Source organism: Sabethes cyaneus, chromosome 1 (genome assembly GCF_943734655.1).
Source record: "Sabethes cyaneus chromosome 1, idSabCyanKW18_F2, whole genome shotgun sequence".
In the NCBI taxonomy this organism is placed as follows: Eukaryota; Metazoa; Arthropoda; class Insecta; order Diptera; family Culicidae; genus Sabethes; species Sabethes cyaneus.
The window spans coordinates 40,939,743-40,959,997 of NC_071353.1; the positions used below are offsets into that span (position 1 = coordinate 40,939,743).

Here is a 20,255-nt window from a genome sequence, read left to right on the forward strand (position 1 = left end):
ATCTCAGAAAACGAAAATGACTGAGAAACATCATTTTCGACTGAGCGAAAAGTTACCGAAAAAGCAACACAAAGACGACAGCAACAGGTGACAGAGTACAGTACATAACGAAAAATTAAAAACAAAAATCGAAAAAACCAAACAACAAACAATGAAAGATGAAAGACGGAAAAACAAATTGTCCAAACTCGTGTTTTAGTCTTTGACCTTGAAATGCGGTCAGGCATTAATATTATATTTTTTGAAACGACTGTTTTTACAATTGGTGGAGGGACGGTAGGGGAAACTAATGAAAATTTTTTGGGAAAGGAGGGGAAAAAGTGGAAAGGAAGGGGGGGGGGGGGTACCATGCACCTTCGAGCATTAGACAAAAGACAGGAGTCACAACGACAACTTGTTAAGCGTAGCTATCTATTACCCCCCCCCCCGCCTTCCTTTCCACTCTTTCCCCTTCTTTCCCAAAAAATTTTCATTACTTTCCCCTACCGTCCCTCCATCAATTGGAAAAACAATGATGAAAGCCGAGTGATGAAAGCTCGGCGACGGATGTCGAGGGTAGGCGCCCTTGAAAACTTTAGGTCAAATCTCAAACATATCACGAACTGGTTATTTCCTCAAAATACAACCAAATACTAGACCTCAAAATCAAATGCGATAAAGATTGATCATACTTGTATCTTCAAATGAAGCACAAATGTCGGTTAATCTTTCATTTAAATCCAAATTTGTTTGGAAATTTGAGTGAATTTAGTTTCTTACTTCATTTTGAAATAACAACATAATTCGATGAAAAAAACTTGGGTCATAAGTACGAATTTTATAGTTGTTTGTACCCAATTGGAAAAATACCCGGATTATTTTGTTCATAGTTTTCTGTGCATAGATAATTACTGAGGAATGGCGCCGGGATTCAATGGACTGCCAATATTTTATTCGTTCACTTAAATTATTGACATTTGCGACTCAAATATTGCGGAGATTGCACCTGTTTAGACTCCCACGCGAAAATTATTAGCGTGGTTATTTTCTGCGTGTCCCACACATGTTTACAATTTTACAATTTGAACCATCAGTTTTTCGTTATTGCCCCCCCCCCCTTCTTGCTTGACCAGCAGAGTTACAATGTAATTGGTAAGTACAGGATAATTATTATTAAAATATGAATTATCGTAGGACTCGTAAAATTACTGCAAGGGACAATAACCGCGAAAAATATTTTACGCTGATTTTTTTGGTCAGAATTTGAATTGTGGGACAGTTTCGAGCACCCTTGTTGACTTGTAAATTTGGATGCACGTTACAGTGGTCCTGTCCTTAACATAACAGCTCCGTACTTCCAGAATGTTCAATTCTTATTCTCAAATTCTTATCGAGAATGATCGAAGTTTGAAACGATTGTTTTACCTCCCAAGATATAATACGCAGGATATCGTGATATAAATTATGAACCATACTATTATTTAAGTTTTGAAAATTTCAATCTATTCCAGTCTCATTGCACGTTCTAATAAATAATAATTCAACAAACAATAATTGTTAATAGAACCATTGGCATACGTTTTTAATGGTACAGAGCAGGAGCAGCATAAGCAGCGTAGGCAGGCTGTGCCAGCACGGTCTTGGTGGCAAGAGGTGCGGCATAGGAAGCATAAGCGGGCTGGGCAAGGACGGTCTTGGTGACCACCGGGGCAGCGGCAACAACGGCTTTCACCGCGAGGGGTTCACGACGAACAACTGCGTTGAATCCGTTGTGTGGATCGGCGGTGTAGTCGACGGTACGCTTCAGACCGTCTGGATCAACAACGGAGTACGAACCCTGGACGACATCTCCGCTGCGGGACTCCTGCTGGGACTTCTGATCACCGGTCAGAGCATCGGAAATTCCATAGGAGAAAGAGTATTGCGGGTTCGGGTCGTATTCATCAGCAACGACGGTCTTGGCTAACGGAGCTGCGAGCAGGGTCTTAGTAACTGGAGCGGCATAAGCCAATGGAGCAGCGTAGGATAGCGCTGGGGCTGCAGCGTAGGACAGAGCTGGAGCAGTCAGGACTCCGGCACGAGCCACGGCTACCATAGCGAGGAAGGTCACGAACTGGAAAACATCAAATAGAACACCTTATTTCTTGTCGAAACTACCAATTACTTGTAATTAGAGTACATACCTTGAATGCCATTGTTACTTAGTAAGTAGTAAAACTGTTGACTAGGCGATGAAACTATTCGAACTGTGCTGGAACGAAATAATTTCGGGCGTTTTATAGTGACTTGTTAGCCGGTAATCCGAAAACGCACGAGGTAAACAGATTTGTCGCCTCACTGGCTGCCCTGTGTTAGGAGTTGAAAACGGTTCACATTGGACAACCCTGGCGTCTCGTGTGCTCACCACCATGTGAACCAAATACTCGTGTACGATGAAAGTGAACTTGTGCAATGAACTCGGCGCTGCAGACTAGTTTTTCAAAACGAAGGCAACCTCAACAGAATCGTTCTTCGCTGGGATCTGATGCAACAATTATTTTTTTGTGTGCAATCCTTTGATGCATCGTTGCCAATCAAGATTAGAATTTGTTGCATCATTTATTTATTTTTTAACAAAATACTATATCTGACGTTGCGAGACACGCACTTGCAATCTTGCAATGGTCTAATTTAAATTTAGCCAACAGTCCACCTACATGATTGACGTCCTTGGGGACGGATTTGTCGATTGGATTTGGATACTAATATACGATCGATAAGGAGAGGTAGTCGTGCGTGGAAATAAAAGCGTAAAGCAGAAATGTCACAATGGTGCATTTTTTATTATATGTATTGTAATTATTTTATCCTGATACTGTGAACCTTTTTCGCTCTAGTTATTTAATTTTTTACCATTCTCCAAGTTTCGTCATTCGCAACGATCGGCTATTCCGAACCAATAAAATCGAATACTCCCATATAAACGTTTTTAGTAACAGGTTTTTGCTGACTGACATGTGATTAACTAGTTTAATGTTTCCGAAGTGGACAAAATACACGCACGCACGCAAACGATGTAGAGAGACGCCGAAAAAACTAGCAAACCGGACGGTGTTACCATCCGCATTCCACGGTCATGTCGGCGGCTACTGATGCCGCAAGTGTCAGATTTTCGGTTCTTCTGTCAAGGCGATGTTCCTAGAGAATAAAACGCATTCGAAATAAACTGTTATGTTGGAAGATTACCATTGTTTAAAACACTTTCCTTGAATGTGTTAGCAGTTTTACCACTTTTCGCTGATTTATTGGTAAATAATTTAATTATTTTTACGAATTGCATTATACTACATTACCGATAAATTCATTTTGAGTGAGTTGATAGTCGTTAAATGTGACTTATTATGGAACAGGTTAAATTTTACAATATGTTAGTGTTAATTTAGTAGAATTGCCACGTTATTATTGCGTTGTATATACCTTTCTATAATGTACAGATAATGATTTTATCAACCTATATATAATAATGCCTGATTTCTGATAAAATCTCGAACATTTTTCTTAATAGAACTTTAATCCCTGCACGGTTGAAGATGCGACTGAATCAGCATGTTTCTTCCACTTCGAACGTACTGTTGAGTTTGACTGTCCCCTCGTTTCGCCGAAGTTGTTGTTTAACAACTTGGAGGGTTCATCACTTCTGGCACGAAATCGACATCATTAGCTGCATAACACTCGACCAACACTTTGCAGTAGTGACAGCTCAGGCCAGAATATAACGTTACGCTTATGTTTACGAATGAATGACAATATCCGCACATATCCGTTTCTTCAAGCAGTAATGAAAAGCTCAGTTTTCAGTTCACCGCTACATATTCCATGCCAGATTTATTTAGGTATGAATTTATCAGTGAATACGGACTTATACTTGCCTGACACATCATTACGCCCAGTTACAATGTAAAATTTTTAACCGAGAAGTTGCTTGAAATCCATTTTCACGTGGGCTTTTTCATCCATCAAAATACACCCGTTGAATTTCGTCAAAACTTGCTCGTTAAAACGCCTAGCACGCTGCTTGGCTTCCAAATTCTGCTTCAAGTGAGTTTTCATTAAAATTCTTTGCCGCCACAGCTAGTTTCTCCTTATAACCTGTTGATTTTGGCCTTTTTAGCATTTTCGCCTACCTTGATCCGAACCACCGATGGATTTTCCAAATATTTGTGCTAGATTTTTTTACCTCGTTCGAATTCCACTCTGTACTGCTCCGCAACGTGGTGGAATATTTTGAAGAAACTTACATCAGTTGCCTTTCGTAAATATGTAAACAAAGTTATGTCAAATGGTTCCAGTTCCTACCACGAGGGCCGGGCTGGTGACGCACAAGAGGCGTCCAAATTTACTTTTAACCAGGCTTTATATCTTCCGTAATCAAAAGTACAATCTCGAGTCCGTAATAGAATATCAGTATGATTAGCGTTTTGTCATCATCAATTTTCTGTGTTGGCGTATGCTCTTTAATTGAAACGGGTACCTTAGGGTACCGCCAGAGTGCAAGCGACCTGCCCTTTTTCGTCCGAAGCAGAACTGTCGTGCATTTAGCAACATGAGAGCGAAGTCACGTCGCATCGCAGTCGCTTTTACTCTGTACGGGGTCTATGGGATCGTACAGCGACGCGACGCGACATCGCTCACATGTTGCTAAATGCACAGTTCTACTTCGGGCGAAAAAGGGCTGCGCGTATAAGTACAGTGGACCCCCGTTCGTTTGAACGATTCCTCATGCAAACTAACGGGGTTAGTTTTTAATTTGAACAACTGGCAACTCTACATATGCTGGAACTTGTGTGATCTGGTCGCCCTACTCTTTGTTATTGTTTTGGTGGTTTGATTCAGTAGGAAGTTGGAAGCAGCGAATATTTCATTCTCCGATCGGATTTCTATCATAATCGTTGGGAAAACGCAATGTGAAACAGATTAAACACGCTATACCAGGACAAACAAATCGCGTTTATGCGCATTGTCTGCATAAGCAAATGATGTCATGTTGAGAATGACATTTGAACCATTTTTAATTTGCACGTTGTGCAAACCAACGGGGTGCAAATTAAAAAGTGTTCAGATTAAAAGCGGTCAAACGAACGGGGGTCCACGGTACAGCTAGAAAAGCCGCGTCGCATCAGAGGTCGCTTGCACTCTGGCGGTACCCTTAGTCATACGAACTTTATAGGCCTACAGATATTAAACATAATGGACGTTAGGCATAATGGATGATAGGTATAAAGAATGATAGGCGTAATGTACAGTAGGTATAATGGACGATAGACGTAATGGATGATGTGCATAATTTAGAAAATTTCGATTTCCTATGAATCGGCACTTGGTCGCTCCCCAGTGAGAACCGGGAGCCGCCCATTTAACATAAATACATTTGGTTTAATGCTGTTTGGCCTAACGTGGTTTGCTCTTTAAACATTGGCATAAACATGAGAGACCATTTGGCGGAAAGAAAATTTAGAGTGACGAATTTTTAGCATAATTCCATAAAATATATTTCGATTTTTAGACTTAGATGATTCAGGGTAAGACTGCCGCAGCCCGCTTACGAAAAAGTCGGATGCCTGGCAGAAATCGAACAGAACCAGTCTTCATTTTTCGCTCGAATCTCTTTATGTCAAATGTGACACTTTGAGGCAGTAGAAAAGTGGTTCATCAGTTTTGCAGTTTCGGGCAAAAGGTAAGAGAATAATAGGGAACATGACAAAGGTATAATTTAATTGTTAACCTGTTTGTTGCACGCTTCTTGCTGCTACCCTCCAAAAAGGAGGGAAAGCTGAATCGGCATAAAACGGATTTTTATTCGAAACCTCTGACAGAAATCTAAGAGTAATCCGGCAGAAAAACCGTAAAGGGAAATTTCTGCCCGAATCGGATGTATTATTTCTGCTAGTTTTCACGGGTGACGGCGGCCAGAAATCCGGCAGAATGTCTGGCAGAAAAAGTTTTTCGCTTCCAGATTTTTGTTCGATTTCTACCGGACGCGCCTAAGCGGGAGGTTTCGATCATTGCCGGCGACTCGGCGTGTGTTGCCGGCCGAATAACAAATAGCTGAAATTCAAATGGCTGAATTTGGCCGAATATAGCAGGTCGGAATTATATATGGTCGAGTCACAAAAGTCCTAATGAATAATTTTGCGTTTTAGAAAAATATCTAGAAATGAAAGAAAATAAGCATTTCCTAAGATTCTGGTAACTTAGTCTCAGAAAAACACGTTGCTCTGTGATAAACATGTTCTGCAGCTTATCGTTTTTTTATTAGATTATAGTCACTTTAACCAGCTTGGGTCATTCGTGACCTCTGTGGGGTTGGGATTTGAACCCGGGTCGGCGTGAAAGGCGTGAATGCTAACCACTACGCCGGGACTGACCCCTAGCTTGTTTTATTATTTTGCTAATTATTTGTAGTACAAATAGTAGTGTATAGGTGATTGATACTTCTTTTTTACTCTTAAACGTAAATGAGTTACGTTTATTTTAAGCTGTGAGAGCTATCATCGTGTCAGCAGCCAACGTTTCCGGCGACCCGTTGTCGGAAGCGGGATTATCCTGAGTTGAGTTCCAACGAGAGGCACCCGATAACATAACCAAACAGTGAGTCTTTAACCAAAACAAAACAACCAAACACTTTCGATCGCTATGTACGTTGGCACGGAGTCCAAAGGCAAAACAGATTATGCTTTCCGCACATTATGCCTAACGTCCATTATGTTTTATGTATTTATGCCTAACGTCTATTCCCAAGTAACAATTTCAAGTTTTATTACGTTCGTATAGTGGTTTTCGTGACCAATTTCATAAAACCGCTAATAAAACTATGAGCTCCACCAGAACTTTTTAATGACCGCTTTAAAACTGCTTTCTGACCAAGTGGCCCACTGTTCAGAATGTTTTCATAACCTCTATAAGAATCAGATTATAAGCTCAAGTAGTCGTATCACGTTCTGTTGAAAGCAGCAATAAAACCGATTAAGCTTTCGCTGTTTGACAGCCACCGGCATAATTTAATTAAGCTTTTCAGCCAGCTTTGTCAACTAAAAAATACATCCGTGAGCAAAAAAGTTAAAGTTTTGCTGTCAGATCATTCGATTTTAGATTTGGTTTTTAGCCACCATAATAATATATCTCAAAGAATAAATAATGAATTTTGAGCAGTCTTAGTTCTTTTGCAGCATGTGCGCATTAAATTTTATCGTGCATATTGATATATTGATAGGTGGATAAAATCAACGCGTCTTTGAAATTTGATAACTTTCGAAAACTGGTTGTTCCAACGATACGATAAATATATTCAGTTAGTCAATCACAATTTCTGGCAAAATCATTTTAGTTGCTTCCAGTGACAGGAGAGCCGATTGATAATAACTTTCTTTCTGCAAAACGCTTTGCTCTGATGAATTTTTGTTTGCAAGCTAAAAAAAATACTAGAATATGGCAATATGGCCTCGCATAAAAAAATGATTTTGGTGTTGAACTTTAGTATTCTTCATAATAGCAGGAAAAAAACTGTTTGGTCAGGGTGTTACCGTTTTAATAGCTCTAGATAACTTTACAGAACTATACAGATTTCTTGCGGTTTAACAAGCAACCGCAATCAGATCAATTTAGATTGGTGCGCCATTTTGTATTGCTACGCCACATTTACGGTAATTTTATAAGAGACGGGGTGCAGCCAACAAGTTTTACCGTGGTAATATAAGCAACCACAATAAATTTGCTTTATTAACAGTTTTATTATGGTTTTATAGCTAGCTGTTAGCGTCTACTCCTCTTGGTATTGCGCAATACCACAATAAAACCAAAGGTAATGACTAATACCGCAATAAAACCTTTATAAAATTCAAGTAAAACCAAGTGGCTTACGATTTGTTACTTGGGTTATGCCTTAACGTCCGTATACCTAATGGGATGCACCCCATTGAAACGTCTTGCGAAGGACGAAATAGGCACGATTTACAACTTGAGTCATTGATCCTCTTTAGTCGTGTTATTGTCGGCAGTGACCAGAGATCCCAAATATATAAACTAATCAACCATTTCAAGTTCGCCGTCAATAGCCACTGTATGTGGGGAGCGAATGGTATTTTCTGCTAAGCTGTTCCCCACTATATATTTGGTTTTCGACGTATTGCTGTTTAACCAAATCCTTCTAGCCTTCATACCTTTATTGGCGATATTAAATAATATACTGGGCTGCCATCCCCCTTGCCGCAACCCTGTGCGCGATTCGAAACGGCATGAGGCCCTGTAAGACGCATGTAGCACTCGCTCCAGGGTAACTTTAATGAACCGCGTGAGTTAATCCGGAAAACCATTGTCGTGCATTACCTGCTATAGCTCTTCGTGTTTGACTGTATCGTATGCTGCTCTGAAATGCATGAAAATATGATGCGTGGGCACGTTGTACTTCCGATATTTCTGGAAAATTTATCTTAGTGTGAAAATTTGAAAGTAGCGCGAGTCCCATAAAACCCATCAGATATTGTTCTACAAAATTTCTTGCTATTGGGGATGTACAACGTAGTATCCTTGCAGGCGGCGTTTATCAACGTAATAGCCGTAGTAATTACAGAAATCGAGCCGATCGCCCTTTTTGTAGCTAGGACAAACCACATGTCACACCTTACATCCTTCCATTCCTTCGGTAGATCCTCTTTCTCCGAAATTCTGGAAATTAACCAATACCGTTGCTGGTGCCTTCTTGTCATTTTGCCAGAAGTGTTTTCCGGTGGATCTCTTCAAGATCGGAAGCTGAAGCCTAATTATCGCTTGTGGGTACTCCCAAGTGAACTTACCGTCACCATTGAAACGCTCATCGTCGAGCTGGTTCCAAATGACCTCCATCTCGCGCTCGTTTGTCAGCAGTTCCCACTTCTTGTACCAACACATATTAGGCTTCGGTGTATATTCTTTACGAAATAGGTGCTAATAAAACTTGCGCGTGGTATTAATTTGAAATAGTTGTTCTAGTTCTTCATGATCTGTATCGTAGTTCTGGTGCACTTTCCTGGGGTGACATTGCGATTCTCGTTTCGAGCGATTTTGGTTCGTTTCGCCCATTCGTTTAACATGGTCGAAACGAACCAAAACCACTCGAAACGAGAATCGCAATGTCACCCCTGTTCAGGGCTGTGGGAAATGCATTGCACAGTCGCTGATACTAGGTCAAATTCTTTTTCATGGCAATGTTCAGATACTTTTTTTGGTAAGTGAGGAAGTATCTGGTGCTAAGAATGATAACATTAGGTGAACTAGAAAATTTCAATATATCGACCTTTTCGCGTGCCTAATGGCGGCTAGTTAAAGCCCTATAAAGATATACATTTATAGCCCAGCTAACATTTTCGTACGTATATCAAAGTAACAAATATGATCTACGTACCGATATCTATCTAGAAAAATCGCATTCGACGCGCGAAACCAGCATATGCGTACTGTTTTGGAGGCGATATACGTACTGCAAATTATATGAAAATAATTCACATTCATAAGTATTTGTATACGATGAAATTCGACTCAGCATGATTAGTTCCATAATGCTATACAATTCTGTGACGAAAATCGTATGTGAATCAGTTACTATCATTTTGTACGAATAAATGTAAACTAGGGTGCGCTTTATTAAGCTTTATGTACAATTTCGAGTTTGTTTAGCGATATTTAAGGTGATTTTCACACATTATTATACGATTTGTGGTTTGCTGAGAGGGTTTTACGGCTTGTGGGTACAACTATCGGAAAAAATAACATGCTTTTGGCAACTCTGCTCACGTCAAGTTGACATTTTCCCCTTGCAAAACTGTCAAGCGTACGTTAGCAAAGTTGCCAAAAGCATTGAAACATTTTCCAAAAGTTGCGCCCACTATCCGCCATTAAGCACGCGAAAAGGTGGATAGGCCAGAAATATATTGAGTTGTGCAATGGCAGGTGGGCTCGCACCCACGTTCTTTCGATTGCCGGCATAATGTTTTACTGATTATACTACTGCAGTGCTCATATACTAGGTAATTTTTGACTTTTTCGGTCTTTTGCGGAATTTAGAACTGGGTTTTTCAATTCGCTCCGACGTTTCGACTATTTATTTTAGTCATTTTCAAGGGTAGAGTTGTCTCAATTCTTCGATAAAAATGCTTGATTTTAAGAATGTTTAATTAAAGGTTTTTAACGAAGAACTGAGACAACTTTATCCTTGAGTAAAAAACTAAAATAAATAGTCGAAACGTCAGAGCGAATTGAAAAAGCAAATTCTAAATTCCGTAAAAAAATGAAAAGGCCCAAAAAGCACTGTAAAAATTACGCAGCTAACAGTCGACATGGTCTAAAGTTAACATCTTTCAGTAGGCGAAACGAAAAGTGAGACTCTGAATCAAACCAGAGATACACTTTTAACAGTTGCGGAAAATTCAAATCGAAAATAGATTTATCATCCTGATTCAGTGAAACTTTGAAAATGTTAACATCTGATATATATAAATGCGGCTTTACTGTATTGGTACACTGATCCTTTCAGAATTCTTTTATGTTCAAGAATATGAATGAGTGCATTCATGAACAATTTGCTTGACGTTTTGGTATCAACAGAGTTAAGGGCCAAACAGAATGCTGCGTCAACGCGTCCGTCAGCGTTATTCTGACAGTTTTCCCATGGGTTTACTGTCAAATTGACGCTGACGGATGCGTTGACGCAGCATTCTGTTTGGCCGTTTAGAGCTCTATAATATAAAGTATGGAGCACATCTCTGCGTACTGAGATTCTTTCATGGTCAAGTCTGTTCTGAGAACTTGATCAGAACAACTTCTGAAATCAAAAACAAGAAAGATTTTTTTCAGACCTTAAATAATGCGATTTAATATGGACTCAGTCTTAACAGATAAAATACATAAATAAAAAAACAAAGGGAAGGCTTGTGCAACAGTTCCTGGCGTGGTGTTAGGCAATCTAGTGATGATACAGAGCGGCCGGGGCAGCATATCCATGCAGTGCTGGCTGAGCGATGACAGTCTTGGTGGCCAGTGGAGCGACGTAAGATTTCAGTGCCGGCTGGGCAAGGATGGTCTTGGTAGCTAGCGGAGCAATAGCCGGTTGAGCGACTATGGCACTCTTGACGGCCAGCGGTTCCCGGTGAACGATCGCATTGAATCCGTTGTGGTCATCGGCGGTGTACTCAACGATGCGCTTGGTACCGTCCGGTTCAACGAGGGAATAGGATCCGCGAACCAGGTCACCGTCACGGGACTCCTGCTGCGACTTCTGGTCGCCGGTCAGGGAGTCGGCGATTACGTAGGAGAACGAGTACTGCGGATGTGGGTCGTACTCGTCAGCAGCGACAACAGTTTTGGCGAGTGGAGCCGCTACGAGAGTCTTGGTTTGGAGTGGAGCCGCATAGGAAAGAGGCGCAGAGATGACACCGGCACGAGCGACTGCCACCAGGGCGCAGAAAGTCAGGAACTGTAAAAAAGCAAGATTTTTTCATGCCTCAATGTCTCTTATATTATAATTATTATCACCTTGAATGCCATTTTACGACTGCGACTAAAGAAGTTTAGTTGTTCACAGAACAAAACAAATGATCAAACTGTACTGCAATGAAACCTCCGAGTCGAATTTATACTCAAAATGATTAACAGTGATCTTGAACTATATTATTCTCGGACGTTGCACCAGTGAAAGTGCTCCACCCGTTGCAGTTCTGGACCCATTCCAGAAGAACCTTGGCAATTCAGTTTAACCTATGTATGTTGAAGTGGTCGAGTGAGTTCTGGTTTTGAAAATTTACTGTCTGTTGCCGGGCTGTTCAAGTTCATTCGGCCAGCCAAAAAAATGCTGTTGCTTGTTACGTTTTGCTACGGTTTTTCGCTGCTGATACTCCACCGGGGGAGTTCGACCAGTTAGTCGTTAAAGGCAGTTTTAATCTGCTTCGGTGAAAGTGAAAGGAGTTCCAGGGAAGAACCTACCTCAACTATAGCATTGAATCATTGTGTCTTATAAACGTTAGGGTGTCCGTCAAAAGGACACTTCAAAATGACTGACACTTTATCTCAGCTGTATGTCTGACAGTCAAGCTAAGCTTCTATTTAAACTGTGTCATATGATATGAATTGCCATTATGCCAGGTGTGATTTTCTTCACCAACTCAACCGTGTGGGAGGAGCAGCTGTTTGTTTCACAGAGATTTTCTGCTCGATGAAGTCGAGCTACCACACTTCATCCGTGTATGTATGTAAATTTGTTGGGAAAACAAATAATAAAACTAGATGAATAACTTGTTTGCATTGAGGTACTGGCTGTAGGGATTTCGCGGGAAAGTCGTAGCGTGCCATAGAGAGGAAGAAAACAGGCCACACCGCACGCGTGAGAATCCTCAAGTGTCTTTCTGTTTGCCTATCTGTCGAGTGTATGTGTTCAAACTTTCATATCTCTTGCCTGCAAACCTGTTAAATTTATATGTTTAATGAAGGATTAAATATAAGCAAAGCAAAATCATCAACATCGGCAGAAGCATAAGTTGCGTTTAAGGTTCTGCCACATATGAACCGTCAGCCGCCGCACCGTGTTTGCGTTTGTGTGTAAGCGATCCATTTGTCACGCCAGACTTAACTTCGCGGTGCATTGTCTCAGGAGGCAGCAGCAGCGGTTGAAGACACTACCAGCCTGCAGCGCATAGAGCACTTGATTCAACTGTCGGGTAAGATAAACATTGCCCACAGTAAATTGTAACGTCAACAATGACTGCATTCCGGTAGTAAATCGTGTTCCGACAGGGTGAAACTTTTGTTTGTTCAGATCTGGGACGTACGTACGTTTGCCATCAAAATATTTACTGTTAAAAATGTTTTCAGGTAATTTAGTTTGGAAATCGAAAGTGATGTCGCAGCGAAATACGAAGTCCTGTCGTAAACTTGCGCTGTGGACTGAAAACAGTGGTAGGTAATTATTACTAATTTTTTTATAGAGACTGCCTATTTTGGCATTCGCCTTTGTTAATGTAATTAATATCAAGCTAATTCGGTTGCAAACAATCATCTCCGATTTTAACTAAATTTGATTTAGTCGCTCATTACAACTTCTTATTCAATTTTCCAAAATATTGTACGCCCTTGCAGTGGGGGCCAAAAACTGATTTTCCACGTTCAAATGTCTCTAAACAAAATGGATGTTTCCGCATCCAAGTGGATTAAATCGGGTTTTTGTAATTTAAAACCAAAAATCCAAATAACTCACCTTCATCAACACCTATAAATTTATTTTAGATTCACAATACTTGAAATGTTCTATTTTTATAACGGTAGTCTTTCCAATATATGGAGTAGTAGAAAGAAATGAAATCAAAGACATTAAAAAAGGAGCATAGGGTTTATTTCTAATTCCCGTCGTAGTAAGTAAAGCCATTCTAATTTTCATCATTTCTTGGATGGATTTAATGAATACTCCAAAAGTTCTTGTGCTGATGTGACTAGAACACACTTACCTTCCGACCCGTGAACGTTGAAATCACTGAAAAGCGACTATTAAAGCATATTATTGAAATTACGCAACTGACTTTATATCTAAAATTCGTCGTACCGTTTTAAAATCCGTCCAACAAAATTTTTCATCGTCCGAACTAACAATCACAACAATGTTTACGAAGCTAACGCGCACGTATTTGTATAGGACGGCATGACAAATCTTATTCTACAAAATTTCTGCAGGTCAGGCAAGTTTTCCTGGCTGTAGAATAACGACAATGCCTTGCGTGAGTTATTTTCATTTATAAATGACGGAAATTAAAACGATTAGTCGACATGTCTTCTTCGTCGCACGAAAAAACGTAGGAAATTTGGCTGGTAGGACTTCTTTAATGATAAAAAGCATTTAAATAGATCTCAGCTCACTTTGACTGATAGCGTAAGAAAGACAACTAACTAAAATATTAGGGAATAACTAGTTTTGCATTGTGGTTCATAAAAATGCAGATATTTTTAATAATTTGTGTTGGATAGGACGGGAATAGGCAATTACGACGATGTAGCAACATACCCTAATTGAAGTTACGCCTACTAGGTGCGTAGCTTGTTTCTTTCTACCAAACTGGGAGATACGCGGATTATTCCGAGCCCTAATGGGAACCAATTATAACCGGTACGAATCCGGGACAGGGGACACGGGAACATGGTAACAAGATAACAAGAAGACGATGGGATACGGGAAGAAGGAGATCAGGAAACGGCAAGCTGATCACGAAATATGGGACGCATAACACGAAACACGAGATACGGGACACAGTCACAGTGTACAAAACTCGTTACATGGGACACGATCACGAGACACCGGACACGGGACACCCGTAAAAAAATATACATTGAATTTTGTAGTAGAAACAATGCGTTTACAACAGTTTTTATTATCAAATGTAAATGAAAATTTTTGTTCGCGAAAGGCTAGATTTTTTTTATTGTTAAGATACTTATTAACACGTCATTTTTATGGTAGAATCTCTGAAAACCATGAAAGTTATGGTCGACAAGAATAAGTTTGATAGTTTGGTTATCTTTTCGGATAAATTTTATTGTTTTTACTGTATTTTGTATCCTACTGTTACCATAATGTTTATAATCGCGTTATGGTTATTTTTTACCGGGAATATAGAGCATGAATGCTAACTAGCTCAGAGCTGCCACAAATACAGATATTTGTGCATGCATAAATTTGGGACCCATTAATTATTTCAGTTGCTGTGATTTCTGGCTCTACTAATGTTTCTGAATTTTAAAGTAGTCCATAAACTATTTATGTTATTTAAAAGATTAGATCGAGAAAATTAAATACTCCGGAAAAAACGGTAGGGTCCCAAATTTATGCATGCACAAATATCTGTATTTATGGCAGCTCTGAACTAGCTCAGCGACATTGACCCTACATTTTTAAAGACTTCTTTTGGAATACAGTGGTAACCCGATTTTGTCACTCCCCGATTATGTCACTCCCCGATTTTGTCACCCCCGATGTTGTCACGTTTTTTACCCGATTTTGTCACGATTTTGATTTATCAAAAGCTTCGTTTGAAAATCATTTTCAAACATGTCAAATGTCAAACACTGTGAAAAGAACTGTGTTGATTATCGTAGAGTTTCCACAAAAGTTGTTTCTTATCTCCACAACTATAATAGCTGGAAGGTCACTTTCTTTGCTAAAGTTCTTTATAATAATCTTCTCAAAAATTTTGTAGAACATTGTTTTGCTCTATCTCTTACTGCTTGAAATATAAATTTTCTATCTAACTTTTAGAGGGGTTAGTCAAAGAATCGTTCATACCATAAGAAAGAGCTTTTTACGTTGTGAAATTTCTCTGAACATAGTTAACCAGTATAATCAACCATTTCGGCGCAATTAAAAAACGTGTGTTTTCATACCAGCGGGACCTGTGCTGTGAACAGGTGACAAATGTCCACAGAGAGGTAGAAAGAAGTGCGAAATGTCCTAAAAGTGATCAGAATGAAATATATGTAGTTCGTTCTAAGTTACCTGCAAAAAAATAAAAATTAAAAAAATACCCGATTTTGTCACTGTCCCGTTTTTGTCACCCCTGAATTCATCATGGGGGTGACAAAATCGGGTCATTACTGTAGTTTCTTTTAATTGCTTCAATTTTTATCAGGCTTTCTGTGAATGTATTGTTTTTTTTTTTTTTCATTTTCGAAGCTTACAGAAGTTTATGGAAGCTATAAATTCACTTGTTTTTTTGTGTATATAATTTTATAATGGTTAAACAGTGTGCGCGCATTAAGTAATGGCGTTCGCAAAACACATAAAACATATGCTTCTCGTACTCTCATGTGGGTAGATGGGGGCAAGCGGTACTTATACAAGTTTGTAATACTTGTCCTAAGCTTGAAAGTGAAGCAATGATTTGATATACCCAGTCGTCTCGTTTTATCCAATAGGTTCATGAAGTTAGGGAAAAATTGAGCTTAAATACTCAATAACTTTATTAAGAAAGGTCCTAGAGATTTGCAGCCTTCTGTAGAAACATGTGTTTCGAGTGCTTCGTTGATGCATGCGTTGATGAATGCAACCAACAAAAGCTATGCATGAAAAACTAATTTGTGATGAGCTTCCAAAGAAAATGCTTCGTATCTCTGCACCCGTCAGAGATACAAATCTCATTTCTTCAACCAATTTGTTTGCCTCTACATTTTCGACAACTTTACCGAAGAAACTATGTATGTGTTAATTTTCTATTTTTATCATAGTAAGCCATGAGTAACTTTTGACAGTCTTAGATTATGGTTGGTATTCCTACGAATAATAGTTCCAAAGTCACTATATTGCTTAAATGGAAGCAAAAGACGTTCCGTTTTTCACCCTTTTGGACTACTGTGCAATGGTTCCATGTATTGTGTCCCATGTTTCGAGTGCTACGTCCAGTAGCCCGTGTTTTGTGTCCCGTGCCCGAGCCCCTTTTCCTGTTTTCCATGTGTCCGTCTTTCTGTATGTCATCGTTGTCGTGTCACCATAATCCCGTGTTCTCTATCCCCTGCCTTCGTGCACCCGTGTCTTAGACTTGAGTAAGTCTCTTGTGTCCCGTATCTGCTTATCTTCTTGTCCTCGTTCCCGTGTCTGTGCATCTTACGTCCGTCACATGTGCCCCGTATAACCGCATCGCCGTTTTATAGTGTACTCGTATTCGTCGCGTCCCCGCGTCCAAGATGTCTCCGTGTTCCCTTAACTGCGGGTCCTTGTGTCCCAGTGTCCCTGTATTTCTGCACTGGCGTGTCCAGACCTAAACAGAAGAGAAACAGAAGCTATTAAAAAAATGCTGGCTAGGGAAAAGCAGGTAGCCGTATAATGAACGCTCGTTTTCTATAAATCGAATTAGACTAAACACTGAAACTAGTCGCAAAATTACTGTACGATCTTTTTTAAAACATCAGGATCCCAAATTATAGCAAATTGCATAACGCGAAATGCAAGACAGAAAATTCAAGTAAAAACCCAGCAGCAAGCTGTCCTTGTTTCATGTCAATTTTTGTTTGCCGTGAAATGACTGATTACAGCGAACGCACAGCTAAAGTGAGATAATACGTACGTTGCGGGGTCATTTGGTGGTTGTTTACCAGTAGAAAAATTTACTTCACGAAAAATTGGTGGAGCTATGTTTGTTTACCAATAGCTGTCAGTAGAGATGGGAAAACTATCATTAACTACTGATAGTTATCAGTAACCAATTACATCACTAAGTATCAGTAAGGTTTCGCTGTTATTGATATTTACTGATATATTCTCGTTAGAAAAATTAGTTAGGTTAAACTTATTGGTCGTTAGTTGCGTCCAATAGACAAGGCTGACACAATATATCGTTGTCATCGCAGCAGCCTAGAGCCGGGGTAGCTCGTGCTGTTTCAAATAGTCGTTTTCATTTAACTCCACTTTGGGCCACTCGTCGCCAATTTCCCAGTCGTCTCAAAAGTCGCGAATCAGTTTCGACCTGGTCGAGCCAGCTCCTGTTCCTGGTGCCAGTGAAGATGTTGAAGACAACTATTTTCATCGCACTGTCGTCCGGTATGTTCGCTCCACTGTAACCTACGTAACTTTCGCCACATGTACGATGGGAATCTCTCCAAACAACACATGTAACTCGTGATTCATACGTCTCCGCCACTCGCCGCTTTCAGTTTATACTCCGCCAAATATCGACCGCAGTACCTTTCGCTCGAACACGGCAAGGGCGCGTATATCCTCCGTGAACAGCCTCACAGCCTCACGTAGCGTTTTGCGAAGGACAAAGTAGGCCCGATTTCCCGTTTGAAAACGCCGCTGGATCTTCTTACTAGTGTTGTTGTCCGTGCTCACCAGCGATCCCAGTGGAGCGTGAAGCCACGCGTTTGTTTCCATGGCCTCTCTTCCATTCATGTATTTGATCTTCGACACATTTATTTTTAACCTGATCTTTCTAGACTGTTGCTTTCAGTCTGGCGTAGATTGCCTCCGTCGTCGCAAGGTTCCTGGCTATGATATTAAAATCTCTTGTCACCTAGTCTCAACTCGCCGCGTCTCGAAGGGACTCAAGGGTGTCGTCGAGATGCGCAAGAAACACACCACACGATCCAATGTAGCTCTGATCATTCGTGTCTGTTTTTCTGGTAAACCGTGTTCGTGCATTTTCTGCCATAGATGGTTTTGATCGACTGTATCGTATGCTGCTTTGAAATCAAGATGTGATGCGTGGGCACGTTGTACTCGAAACATTTCTGCAGGGTGGTAAAAATCAGGTTCGTAGTTGCGTAAGCCCCCAAGAAGCTCGCTTGGTAAATTACAAAAAAACCTTATAATGAATAACGCAGTAATAGGATAGACGCACCATTAGTGGTGGAAACTCGAATTATTCCATTATTTTTGTTTTCATTTTCCGCTAACCCCGTATCGCGGTCTCCTAGTACCGTGGACCCCCGTTCGTTTGACCATTTGTAATCTGAACACTTTTTAATTTGAACCCCGTTGATTTGCACGACGTGCAAATTAAAAATGGTTCATATGTCATTCTCAACATGACATCATTTGTTTATGCAGACAATGCACATAAACACGATTTGTTTATACTGACCTAGCGTGTTTAATCGGTTTCACATTTCGTTTTCCTAACGATTAAGATAGAAATCCGATCGGAAAATGCAATATTCGCACTTGCAACTGCCAACTAAAACAAACCACCAAAACAATAACAAAGAGTAGGGCGGCCAGTTCACACAGGTTTCAGTATATTTTGGGTTACTAGTTGTTCAAATTAAAAAGTAACCCCTTTAGTTTGCACGAGGAACCGTTCAAACGAACGGGGGTCCACTGTATCCACTTGTCCCTGTCTTACCACGTATCCGGGTTCCAATTTTCCCCGTGTCCCTGTATTTTCGTATTCCGTGTCCCAAGTCCCTTGTTCCTATGCCCGATGCATCGTGTTCCGTGCCATTATCACTTTTCCTCTGTCCCATGACTCAGGTCCCGTATCACGTACCTTGTGTATGTGTGATTTGGCAGCTAGCTAGCTAAGAGCAGAAAATTAGGCAAGGAAGGGTCATTCAAACAACGCTTACTAAGTTCGTATAACATTCCTCTTTACCATTTATTTATAGCCGGATTCGGAGGTCTGGGGGAGTACATACAAAAGTATCAGTCTAACATGTACTGAAGAGGAATAAATACACAACATTTTAAGCAAACTCAAACTCATAATCAACTCAAAAACTCGCAATAAACATTAAAAACATTTAATAAAGTCAATTTTCCACTTACCCCTTTCCAGTTAGCCCAATCAGCAAAAATTTTGCTAAACAATGATAATTGGTACCACGACTCCCCACAATTCGATGAAGCAGCAAACCTTTGACTGCGACGATTTCACCTTCCGATCGGAGCTCGACATCCAGCTTCTACAACGCCCCGAGACCAATGACTACACACCTGTCGGTGAACGAATGACCATTCAAGCAAGCCGAATCTCAAACTCATCTCATCCTCGACTGGCTACACCTAGCGCTATCGCAAGGAACCACCGCGCCGTCGGTCGTCGTAACTTCATTGTGCACAACTGGATGCGCTGATTTGCAGCCGCTCTTACGGTGAACCCGATGAAGCGACAACGCGTCTTCGGGTCGGGTGACGGCATCGACGCGACGGCATCGTATCGTGAGATGAATAGGTTTCGGTAACGCAATTCCTGCTGCACAAGTGTAGATATGGTAATAATGATTGAGCAAATTAGTCCCACATGTCAATTTTCTCACATGCATACCGCATAACCGGACGGAAGGATAGGTTGGTCCTGCCGTCTGCGTCCTGCGTTGTTGGTATTGCTCGCACCATCGACCCAGAGCCGAAGACACCGTGGATTTATCGGTTTAGCTTTGCACAGAGTGATGGCGATAGTTGTGTTATGAATAATAATCATCATAAACGTCACCGTCATCATCCGACGTTGCCCTCGTAGTCGGGGGCGGTATCGAGCGAGGAAATTCGCTGCAGACGTCCCCATGTGACGTACTGTACACTAGTTGCAATAGCAAAGCAATACATCAAACGATTCTCCTGCTGGTTGGCTGGTTGCAATACAATGAAATCCTGCAAGCTGCTGGTGGGTACCACAATTGAATTGTCGATGACAGTTTGAACGGCAACTAACCCAAGATGGTGTTGATGAATGCTGACATTTGCATACAGCGTCGGTGAGGTGAAAATGTAAATAGATGGGCCCATCTTTGACCGAAGCCGA

The 20,255-nt window shown here is 40.6% G+C and overlaps 3 protein-coding genes across 3 annotated transcripts in view; 1 reads left to right on the forward strand and 2 right to left on the reverse strand.

Annotated features, from left to right (window-relative positions):
* Positions 1-20,255, forward strand: part of LOC128732946 (papilin) — a 227,571-nt gene that overhangs the window by 118,444 nt on the left and 88,872 nt on the right. The gene's annotated exons all lie outside the window — the stretch shown is intronic.
* On the reverse strand, positions 1,562-2,174 carry LOC128732988 (cuticle protein-like). The gene is made up of 2 exons (XM_053826507.1): positions 2,163-2,174; positions 1,562-2,092 (listed from the first exon to the last, which is right to left on the reverse strand). Exons 1-2 carry the CDS (start codon positions 2,172-2,174, stop codon positions 1,562-1,564), a joined length of 543 nt encoding a protein of 180 aa, XP_053682482.1.
* Positions 10,952-11,532, reverse strand: LOC128732997 (cuticle protein-like). The gene is made up of 2 exons (XM_053826519.1): positions 11,521-11,532; positions 10,952-11,461 (listed from the first exon to the last, which is right to left on the reverse strand). Exons 1-2 carry the CDS (start codon positions 11,530-11,532, stop codon positions 10,952-10,954), a joined length of 522 nt encoding a protein of 173 aa, XP_053682494.1.